This window comes from Sinocyclocheilus rhinocerous, unplaced genomic scaffold (genome assembly GCF_001515625.1).
Source record: "Sinocyclocheilus rhinocerous isolate Xijiao unplaced genomic scaffold, SAMN03320098_v1.1 scaffold247, whole genome shotgun sequence".
In the NCBI taxonomy this organism is placed as follows: Eukaryota; Metazoa; Chordata; class Actinopteri; order Cypriniformes; family Cyprinidae; genus Sinocyclocheilus; species Sinocyclocheilus rhinocerous.
Window position 1 is genome coordinate 323,890 of NW_015662919.1, and position 12,160 is coordinate 336,049.

At 32.9% G+C, this 12,160-nt stretch overlaps 2 protein-coding genes across 3 annotated transcripts in view; one reads left to right on the forward strand and one right to left on the reverse strand.

Annotated features, from left to right (window-relative positions):
* Positions 1–3,329, forward strand: part of pkz (protein kinase containing Z-DNA binding domains) — an 11,408-nt gene extending 8,079 nt beyond the window's left edge. Inside the window, exons 6-10 of one of the 2 annotated variants that reach the window (XM_016538438.1) lie at positions 1,261–1,444; positions 1,528–1,665; positions 1,789–1,890; positions 2,446–2,508; positions 2,613–3,329. In XM_016538438.1, the coding sequence (XP_016393924.1) occupies positions 1,261–1,444; positions 1,528–1,665; positions 1,789–1,890; positions 2,446–2,508; positions 2,613–2,750 (625 nt within the window). In that variant the 3' untranslated portion in view covers positions 2,751–3,329. The remainder of the gene's footprint in view (positions 1–1,260; positions 1,445–1,527; positions 1,666–1,788; positions 1,891–2,445; positions 2,509–2,612) is intronic. The other variant, XM_016538439.1, reaches the window with a different exon arrangement.
* Positions 3,330–7,205: 3,876 nt separating this feature from the next.
* gpr137ba (G protein-coupled receptor 137Ba) overlaps positions 7,206–12,160 on the reverse strand; it is a 10,471-nt gene continuing 5,516 nt past the window's right edge. The window contains exons 4-7 of the mRNA XM_016538430.1: positions 9,795–9,944; positions 8,640–8,768; positions 7,889–8,010; positions 7,206–7,311 (exon numbers count right to left, since the gene is read on the reverse strand). Coding sequence (XP_016393916.1) covers positions 7,206–7,311; positions 7,889–8,010; positions 8,640–8,768; positions 9,795–9,944 — 507 coding nt within the window. The remainder of the gene's footprint in view (positions 7,312–7,888; positions 8,011–8,639; positions 8,769–9,794; positions 9,945–12,160) is intronic.

The window sequence follows — 12,160 nt, forward strand, 5'->3', positions numbered from 1 at the left end:
GACCTGTTTGCCATTTGTTCTTCTCCCTGACCGAGGGAACACTCTGCACGGACGCACTGGCACACAGCTGGCCACGGGGCCTGCGCAAGTATGCGTTTCCCCCAGTGAGCCTTCCCGCACAGATGCTGTGCAAGGTCAGGGAGGACGAGGAGCAGGTCCTGCTTGTGGTGCCGTATTGGCCCACTTTGACCTGGTTCCCTGAACTAATGCTCCTCGCGATAGCCCCACCCTGGCAGATTCCTCTGAGGAAGGATCTACTGACTCCGAGATGGGGCACCCTGTGTGCAGCAAGGGCTGGAGCAAAGGCTGTCTCCCTCCACCCTTAAAGTTTATGTCGTTGCGGAAGTGGATTGGTCTCTCTAAGCGAGATCCCAATTCGTCGGTCACCGACGTGATGTCTCCGTTTCCTCCTTCAGGGAACGAGGGTTACATACGTAACTGAGACGTTATTTGACTTGCAAATCGAATCTGAATTATGAATCTGTCATAATGTGATGAAAGAGGCTGTTATTGAAGGGTGGAGCAGTTTAAACAATATGAAACCAAACAGCAAACCCTGATTTAATGATGTTATTCATTTCACATTCAAAGAGATGATCATGATCATAGATGCAATTTCACAAAATTTATATATATATGTATATTAATTGCATTTGGTTCGGTTAGAATTAAAAAATGTTTAATTTTAAGGGACAGGCAAAAGAGTTGAAAATGGGCTTAAAATAACTTATGAATGATTTGGTGCAAGAAACATTGACTCAATAAAGACAAAATGATGATTTGAAATGTATGATTTGAAAAAAAAACCATGATATTTACATTTAGACATTTAGCAGACGCTTTTATCCAAAGCGACTTACAAATGAGGACAATGGAAGCAATCATAATCAACTAAAGAGCAACGATATGCAAGTGCTATAACAAGTCTCAGTTAGTTTAATGCAGTACACATAGCAAGTTTTTTTTTTTAAATCATATAATAGATAAAAAGAAAAAAGATAGAATAGAAAAAGAATAGAGCAAGCTAGTGTTAGAGGCCTTTTTTGCTTTTGTTAATCAGAAGTCAGAAAGTCAGAATTATAATTGTATAATAAGTAAAAAGAAAACAGATAGAATGCAAAAAAATTAAAAACGCAAATCTCTTTTTTTTTTTTTGAAATAGAATAGAATAGAATAGAATTATAATGATATGGCTCATTAAAGACAATACTGTGCATTGCAATGTTCAATATTGACTGTTTTTTCTCTCTCTTATTTCAGCAGCAGGACATATTTATTTATTCAGATGGAGTTCTGTGAGGGAGGAACACTGACTGGTTGGATACAGGCAAGAAATGATATGGAAAAACATAGAACCACAGTGGAAATCCATAAAATATTTTATGAAATTATCACTGGAGTGGAATACATCCATGCAAACAAGCTCATCCACAGAGACTTGAAGGTATTTCATTTTTGTTGCTAGGAGGCAACTTAACTTGTGTTTAAACAGATAAGCATTTTACCCTTGTGTACTTTCCCTTTTAGCCTGATAACATACTGTTTGGTGCTGATGGCAAAGTGAAGATCGGAGACTTTGGGCTGGTGGCGGCTCAGACCGATCAAAACGGTGACCCTATAGAGAGGTCAAACAAAGGAACAACAACTTATATGAGTCCTGAACAGGTGACACATTTTTATTTTCTCTAAGAGAAATATTTACACCGTAAGACTTATAGAAATGTATTTTGTGTCCTTTTGTTTTGCACAATAAATAAATGAATTTTAAAAAATAATTTTTTTCCTTAGAAAAATAAGAAGAATTATGATGAAAAAACAGACATATTTCCCCTTGGACTCGTATGGTTTGAGATGATCTGGGACATATCTACTGGTAGCGAGAGAGAGAAGGTCAGTAGTATTTCATGACAATCATCCGTAGTGATAGTATGCACAGTTATTACCCATATCTGCAAAAAACAAACAAACATATTTTAAAGGAATAATTCACCCAAAAATGGAAATTCTCTGAAAATGATCTCACCCTTGGGCCATCTAAGATGTAGATGAGTTTGTTTCTTCATCAGATTTGGAGAAATGTAGCATTGCATCACTTGCTCTGTAGTGAATGGGTGCCGTCTGAATGAGAGCTGATAAAAACATCAATAATCCACAAGTAATCCACACCACTCCAGTCAATCAGTTAACATCTGGAGAAGACAAAAGCTGCATGTTTGTAAGAAACAAATGTTTTTTTTTTAAACAAATGTGATGTTTTTATCAGCTGTTTGGACTCTCATTCTGACGGCACCCATTCACTGCAGAGCATCCATTGGTGAGCAAGTGGTGCAATGCTACATTTTCAAATCTGTTCTTATGAATAAACAAAATAAATAATTTGATTTTGAATTTCTCATTAATTAATTAATTCATTCATTCATTCATTCATTCATTCATTCATTCCAGCTGTGGCCAGATCTAAGAAATCAAAGGTTTCCAGAAGGGTTTAGTGATTGGTATCGAACTGAGGTAAGGAACTTGATTTTATCTTCAGATAAATATCGATTGGACTGAGTTGAGCCTATAACTTTATTATGCTTTTCTTTCCTTTCTTTTTTTTTTTTTTTTTACAGTGTACATTCATCAAAAAGATGCTGTCATATTCACCAGAGCACAGGCCACATGCAAAAGACATAAAAGAAAACCTTCTGAAGTTTTTCTCTCTGGGTCAGAGAGCGCCAAGATCAATCTCAGACAAATATGTGAACTAACTTTCAGATTTCTACTAGATTTCTTCTAATGTATTTTAAATATTTCACAAGTTTCAAAAGTTCAGTCAAATTTTTTTCATCATAAAAAAACATTATTACAATGTTATGAGGTTACTTGCAGAAATCCGAGTAAGAACGTAATTTCACAACATTTCTATCATGTTGGCTGCATAAAATTAAGATGCATTTGCATCTTAGATGTAATTGCAACTAAAATACAATGTTTCTTGAAGTTACAGTTGTTTGGTTACAGTGTAAACAAACTACAATCAATATGCAATATTGTATAAAGTGAAAACATTTTGTGCTGGCTGAGAAGATTGCTCAAGCTGACTTTCTGCCATCAGGCATTTCTTGACAAATATACTCTGTATGTTGGGTGGAATAAAAAGAAAAAGAGAAAATGTGTTATAAATATCGACAGACATATTGGATAAAATATTAAACTCACATTTTGTAAGAAATTATGTTACTTTTCTTTCAGTATCACAATGACAAAACAACCATAGGGTTACATTTGAACAGTATTTCAATGCTTTAGTTTGAGAGGATGTTACCATTGTGCCTTGTAAAATGAAACACTGAATAAATATATATGAAATAAATACAGGTGTTTGTAAGTTACAATCGCATTATCTAAGTCTGTAAATCTGACTGCTAAAAAACTGTACAATATCAGTTGGACATTTAAAATGACAAATTATTGCTTTAGTCTGACTAAATTACTACATACAGCCATATAAAAATGCATATGCCTGATGTCTGAAGCTAAGCAAGGTTTGGCTTGGGTAGTACTTGGATGAATAACATTTTTAAAGTTCATGTAATTGCACTTAATTTTTGTTAGCCATAAAAAAATTAAATAAAAAAATAAAAAAATCCCACGTAATTTCTCAAAACTTGTTGCTATGACTTTGTTGATTTGAATAACTCTAGAGTGCAATTTTTTTTAATTCTAGAGTTGAATTCTTTGGCATTTGAACAAACCCACAGACCCAAATGATTCCTCAAATCATCTGGCTTGTTCAGGAGAGGTATTACTTTTCTAAGATAAAACGGGTAAAAAAAATCTCTTAAACTTACATTGAAGCACTCCAGCCATATCTAGAGATTAGAATATCATGGCTGTGTTGACTCGATCCTGTTAGCAACCACCCAGAACACCCTAGAAACCACAATGAACACCCTTCAGAACACCTAACCACATAGTAACACCCTGGCAACCACTCACAACACTGTAGCATCGTTGTGAGCAAGCACAGCTCTTTTTTTTTTTTTGAGAGAGAGAGAAAATTTGTTTATTTATTTACTTTATTGACTTAAATTACATCATTCTCCAGGAAGTTACATCATTTTGAGGGGAAAACAAGCAAGTATTAATCAGTAAGTATTAATAATAAGTCTGATGAATTCTGTGATATTGTGTTAAAAGATGGGATGTTTCACTTCAAAACAGTCCATCCTGATTGAAAATAATATCAAAATTAATGTTTCGTATTCTTATGTAATCAGTGAGCTAATGATTAACTTTTATCCCGTTAGACATAATGAAGTAGGCCTACTTGCTCAAACGATAACACAAGCATATTAATTTGCACATAACCTGTACACAAGCACAGGAATAATAATGTGCTCTGTTACAAAACCTTCAACAAATTTCATGTATGTTTTGTCATCATTGTAAATTATTTGTTTCACAATTATTTGATTTTCATGCATATTGAACTATCCTATATCGTCAAGACATTACCAGTACTAAAATTATATTACATATCAAATTGAAATATGTCACTATTGTTGTTGTGAACTTTTTAGAATAGCAGTTTTGGAAAAAATAAGTTGTGTGTTTAACATTGCTGCAAGAGGCTTTAAGGTTTTGTTTTATAACATGCATACTTCAAACGTTTTAGGTTGACAAATATGCTATTGAAGTATATTAACAACCCTGAAATCAATGTCAGAAAATGTCAACATGTCATAAAACATATATAAAAGCATTTGATAAAGAAAAAAAAAACGTAAAATCTAAACACTTGCACATTTTATTTATTTATTTAATTAATTAATTTTTGGTGCAAACTCGACACTTACAGTGCTTTTTTTTTTTTTTTTGTCCTTTCATGTAAAAGAGCAGCACGAACATTCTTCAGAATTTGTCCTTTCGCGCTCCACCGAAGAAAGAAAGTCATATGGATTAGGAACAACATGAGGGTGAGTAAACAATGAGAAATATCTCTTGTAACATCATTTGTCTGTTCAAATTAGTGTCCTGGAACTACTGTATAATATTTACTTATTGCAGATTTGAGTTTATATATGTAGCTTTCATTTACCAGAGTAACAAATGCCAACTGTGATTGCACTCGTCACTATGAGCCCTAAAGCTTTGTTGTACGTCTGAATGAATGGAGGCATTAGACACGAGGAGACGCAAAACAACACTCTTTTATAATGGATGAGCAGTTACAGTGTGCGTCTAAAGAAAAAGATATGAATGAGTATATTATAGAGGCAAGCACAACATTACTGCCATTGTTTACTGTACAAGGGAGCACATGCTTCTTAAAGGAATAGTTCACCCAAAAATTAAAACGTGTTCACTCTCAGGAGTTTTTCTTCATCAGATTTGGAGAAATGTAGCATTGCATCACTTGCTCACCAATAGATCCTCTGCAGTGAATGGGTGCCGTCAGAATGAGACTCATTGAGAAAATGTTATTATGGATTATGGATTCGTATTTTAGCCGGAAACAACATTTTGAAGTTAAAAACATCTTAATGCTGGATTTGTTTCAGCTTTTGTCTTCTCCAGATGTTAACTGATGGCCTGGAGTGGTGTGGATTACTTGTGGATTATTGTGATGTTTTTATCAGCTGTTTGGACTCTCATACTGACGGCACCCATTCACTGCAGAGCATCCATTGCTGAGACACTGATGCAATGATAAACAGTCTGTGTCAGTCTGCAATAGGTTTCATTCAATCTCTAGACAAGTGATCTCAATGTCTGTAGTATAGAGAATTTATTTTTTATTAATGTAGAAAACAAAGTCTTACAAAGTGCAAAAGCTACAAACTGTACAATCAAACACTAAAAATGCATTTATAAAAACAATGGACAACAAACCAAACCCCTTCATTCACCTCTCAACATTTAAAAATATATACTTTTTTTTTTTTTGTCTATAGTGATCATTCTGTTAATGCATTATATTGCAGTAGAAAAATGTCTCCAAAAATATAAATGTTCCGTGGGAGAGTGTCAATAATGTTTTCACAGTTCAGGCCAAGTGAATATGAAATGAATTATTTCCTTCATCTGTCTTTGTTAAACAGGTTTGTGTCCCGAATCTGAACAGAACTGGAATGAAGATAATGATTTTGTTTATGGAGCAGCAATACAAAAATAGCAACGAAAACTACGTTTCACACAGTAGAAAGTTAGCATACTTATCTATTATATTTAATATATTAATTCATATATATACTTCTGTATATAATTGACAGTGCGAACTCAGAAAAATAGCTTGTACAGAGTAATTCAGAGACGTTTTGTACGTCTGAAATGAGAACTACTGGCCTAAAAGTTTAAATAATTGAACCCTCATTTTCAGCAGCACAGATTCTGGAAATATTTTTCCCATTCATTTTCTCCATAGGGATTTCAATTTAGATATGTACAAGAAATTCTATTTAATTTCTTTAATGAGGCAATGCACTACTCTTCCCAGAGGCATTGCAAATAATTTGAATCAAAAACAACTACAATATTGAACTATTGGCTTAGAGTCATTGATTATAAGTATTAGGAGATGTAATACTTTTAATGAATCTAATGCTTTGTAATGAATGTATTTCAGTTTGTGTTTGTACTAGAAATTATGCTTCATTTATTTAATGAGGCAATCAACTACTATTCCCATGATGCATTGCAAATAATCAACTGTACAAAATAAAATTATTGACTTTTATTTTTTGATGATTTTTTTTTGAGTCATTGATTATAAGTGCTGAAATTTTAGGTTTATATTTAAATACAAATATTTAATACAAATACAAATATTTTAATCAAAAATATTTAAATATACAAGTACTACTATGTAGAATGTAGGGAGGTCGACTCGATTAATTAATTCGCAATGCATCATGGGAGTGAGCGAAACGGTTTCCATGGTAACAGTGACTTCTCTGATTGATCTCTGGGTAGTGCATTTGAAATCACATTTACACAAAGAAAACACATTATCACACAGAAAACTTTGCACATTAGTGATAAGAATCTATTTCTTTTTGGAGAAAATGATTGGTAGTTTTGCTTCCAGAGCCGTACTGTTGTATTATATACCGTTGTATTAAATACCGTAATAAATAGCGGTTAAGACATCTGTGGTATGTTATATAACCCATCAGTGATGGGGAATGTGCAAAATAATACCACTCCTCATTGGGAATGTTCTAGTAGGGATTCAACTCCTCTGGTGCTAGATGAGACTCTTCAGCTTCAACGTTTGCGGTGAAACTGTTGGTTCGACAACCCCAATCAGAGCTGTCCGGCGTAAGACTGCGAACGAAAGCAATAGGTCATTAATTAAACCTTCATGGTCAGATTAATGCATTAAATGCATGACGTTAAGTCTAACATCAATCTAATTTAGAGTAGTGCAACTTTGCATTGAAATTTAAAGCTGAAGTATGTAATTTCAGATGTTTTTGTACAGATTAATTGTAGACTATAATACCAAGAATATGCAATTGGAAAGTAAATATTGTAAGTTTTGAATGCTCCTCAAACAAACGATATGATGCATCATATTTGATATTCACATTTAAACATGGTTTTTCTAAAAAACTGATGTCTGGTGTTATGTACACTAAATAATCAAGTAAATCTAAGCTGCTTCAGTCCAGTAAGTGTTCATCTTGAAATATTATTAACAATATCGAAGTTATTCATGTTTGCTTGATAAAAATCAAGATTTGACCGCAAAAGACACATGAAGCTCGAGCTGAAGATGGACGTTTGTGCAATTATACTAAAAGAGCTTTTACTTGATAAAAAAGTATAAACAATCATTCAGACGATAGAAGGCATGTAGTAGATTATTATATATGGTGATTCATTTAAGACTAAGTCATACCTGGCTTGAATGTTTTGTGGGATGATACTCCACGCGAGATCATCATCGCTGTCGTAACGCCGCGGGTTGTCAAAGAAATAAGCTCTAGATGAGAACATGTGGCCGGGGATCACTGACACACTCTACAAGCCAAAGAGAGAGTCTTCAGCGTTATATTGTTTATATTATATATTATTGTATCTATGTACACTAACGTTCAAAAGTTTGGGGTCGGTAAGATTTTTTCGAGTTTTTAAAAGAAGTCTCTTGTGCTCATCAGGGCTGCATTTATTTTGTTAAAAGTATAGTAAAATTTTAAAATATTATTACAGTTCAAAACAACTGTTTACTATTTGAATATTTGTTAGAATGTAATTTATTTCTGTGATGCGCAGCTGTATTTTCAGCATCATTACTGCAGTCTTCAGTGTCACATGATCTTCAGAAATCATTTTAATATGCTGATTTGCTGCTCAAGAAACATTTCTGATTATTATCAATGTTGAAAACAGTTGCGCTCACACAATATTTTTGCGGAAACTGTGATACATTTAAATTTTCAGGATTCTTTGATGAATAGAAAGTTCAAAAGAACAGCATTTATTTGAAATAGAAATCTTTTGTAACATTATAAATGTCTTTACTGACACTTCTGATGCATCCTTGATGAATAAAAGTATTACTTTTTTATCGACCCCAAACTTTTGAATGGCAATTTAAATATTGTATGTTAAGAACTGGAAAGTCCATTTAAAACAGATAAATCTCATACCCGATCCTGAGCCGGCTTACGGACTCTGAAAAAGAAGACCACCAGTGAAGTAGGCAGCAGCTCCCAAACAAACAGGATCACCCCAAAAACCACATATCCAGCGTCGCCCAACATTGACTTCAGATCTGCCTGTAGCACAAAAAAATCAGCAAAATGGCCAAATTCATCAAGACACACTAACACTTTAGTATGAAAACAAACATGCTAAAAGGGTCATTACTCTGTCAAATCAACCAAATTACAAAAACTTCCCCAACTTAATTTTTTTGTCCATAATGTTTCTAAAGAAAGACAAACATAAATAGTAATGAAAGCCAAAATATTAAATATCATGGATGCATATATACTGAATAATCCACTGTTTTGTAGAGGGGGGTCAAAATGACAAAATTTGATGATTCAGAGCCAAATTACAGGAAGGTAAAAATGACTTCAGGAAGATGGCAGTATCATAACGTTATTATTACACAGAGATTGGTAGGTCTATTAGCAAAATCTGTTGATTTTAGCAATCTTTGTTGAATTATATGCCAATGGTGACCGTTCAAAAATGGGAAAAGGCACTTTTCGTGTTTTTTCCTCAAAGTTTGCATGCCTGTTACTCAAGAAGTATTAAAGATTTCTTAATATCCTTTTAGATACGGGTTCTTAAACTTTTCTTTTAGCATTTATAAGGCCTTATATGTGACCCTGTCTGTGAAATCCAGGCTGAAGTCTCAAAATCTAATTATGAGATAACAAGCATCAAAGTTTGATTTCAACCATTAATTTCACTATGATTTCAATCTTTGACATGGCCCTACTCAGTCAATATTAAAGATACAAAGGTTATATTTTCACAGAATGTTCTACATCTTTATAAAGGATGATTTTATGTAGAAAACAGTAAATCACAACAAAAAAAAAGACTTTAGCTGGGTTTTCACATGCATGCAGGGTCACATATGTTTCAAATCCAGAGATATGTTGATCTCAATGTGGCTCCAGGAGTAAATAGTTAAATTGTACACATTTTCCGTGGTCAAAAACCAAATTTGGGTCACTTTGCATACAGATGATTCCTTTTTTATTTTAAAGAGGAATGTCTGAAGAACAAATAATGTTGAAACCACAAATGTATCGTGTTCTCTGTCAAAACAATTGCATTGAACATACTTGGTCTGATACGTTGTACCAGTCGTAGTCGAATGAGTTGATGCTCTTGATTTTTGCCAGTGCCAGCACCACTAGGTTGTAACACGCACGGGACGAGTACAGCAGGATCACCGTCGCTCCGATTATAGTCACCTGACACACAGATGTTCCCTGAACAGAAAAGATGAGACGTGGCGTTCAGCTCGGAATCAATTCTGGTACGAAACACCATTCAATTCTTTTTACAGTGGATAAAATATACTGGGATTCACATTGACTTTATGATCTATTCCACTCCATGGGTGCTTAAACTGTTAACTAAAACTCAGATTAACATGAACTCATCTTGTTTTACTTTTACAATCATGAGAATGAGAGCGAATCATATGAATTGGATATAGTTTATAACTTGACGTTTGACAACTTTGCAACCCTGTATGTAATATGTGTGTCTGTTTTAATTGATTAATGGAATATGCATCAGTGTTATTTTAGTATCACTTACACTATTCTATTTTTTGTTACAATTTTGAATTGGATATAATTTTTATATTTTCTGTTTTCACTTTAATTTTAGTTAACATTTTGGTAATTTTGTGTGTGTGTGTGTGTGTGTGTGTGTTTTTTTTTTTTATATGTCTATATAGTATTTGTTTTTATTTATTCATTTTAATTTATTTAGTTTTAGTATTTCATCTCAAATTAAATGAAAATGAGCATTATTTTAGTATCATTGAGATACTATTATTGTTTTTTTATATTAATTCGTAAAAAGCGATGTCCGACTTTGGAAACGAAATATTCTCCTTAAATATGAAGAGGTCAAGCAACAGATTAATTAAAGAGTTAATCCAAATTTCACAAAAAGCTTATGGATGTAATTATAATATAAGTCAGACACTGAAGTGTGTTGCTGTTTTTGTTTCTTCTGAGGAAGATTCATTCACTTGTTTTGTACCCACACAGAGAAATTCTGGTGAGTTTTTTTTTTTATGTTCATGCAATCTCATTTTGTGACTTTTCCTTTTTTTTTTTTTTTTAAGATGTTTTCTTTGGATTGTTTGACTGCTCAAAAGAGAATATAGGAAAGTATAACTTAATGTGTGTTTCCTGCAAGCTAAATTTCACATACTTAAACACAAATCTGGCTCTAAATCTCTCTTTTCTTCATTCAAAGTTGATCTAGATGATTACATGGAAACTATCCGAAGTTCTGTTCATCCTAAAGCAGTGAGAACTGCATCTCTATTCATCCTATGTGTCCTCTTAAGGTGTAAATTGTTTTTTTTGTTGTTGTTTTTTTTTACCTGGCAACACATCCCTCAATGGGTTTACTACACACAAAAAAACATGGTTAACATAGTTAAACCATGGTAACCACAAATTAACCATGGTTTTACTACATTAACCATAGTTGAACCATGGTATTTGTAGTAAAACTGTGGTTATACAAAAAAACATAACTACACTTTTACTATAATAAAACCATGATTAATTTTTTAAGGGATTTGTATTTGTGTATATACTTCCTTTCTGTTTTCTTTGTTTTGTTTTTATAACTGTACTGCCTTAATGGTTTAATGTTTTGTACATTTTAATAAAAAAAAATTTGATTCGGAGTTTCAAAAAGCTCCGTTTCACCTATCACTTCCTTAAACTACTGACTCAGCTCGCTAGTGTTATGACATTAACTGAAATAAGAGAAAAAGTTTGATGTTTACAAATAAAATATCCATATTTACATTCCAAAGATAACATCCAACACAAATCTAGAACATATTACTGCTAACTAGAGAATCACTCCATTAATATGACGAGCTGCAGCTCAAAATACATGTCAGATGGAAACATTGTGCTTTATGATCGAGTTTGGAGCTTAATTGACTATATTTGAAATAGTTTGACACTACAGTTCAGTTGAAGTTTAGTAATTATGTTGTTTTTTATTATTATTTTTTTTTTAATAATTATTTCAGTTTTAGTTATTTTAGTAGGCCTAGATCAAGTTAAACGAAATGAAAATGGCAAATGTTGCAACCAGGTGAAATATAAGTAGTGTATATATATATATATATAATTTTTTTATTTCAGTTAAAGTTTATTTAATTTCAAGTAACGAAAATTATTTTTATTTATTTATTTTTCATTTGTGACCCTGGACCACAAAACCATTCATAAGGGTACATTTTGTGAAATTGAGATTTATACACCAAAAAATATATATAAATAAGCTTTCCATTGATGTATGGTTTGTTAGGATAGCACAATATTTGGCCGAGATACAACTATTTGAACATCTGGAATCTGAGGGTGCAAAAAAATCTAAATATTGAGAAAATCATCTTTAAAGTTGTTCAAATGAATGACTTAGCAATGCATATTACTAA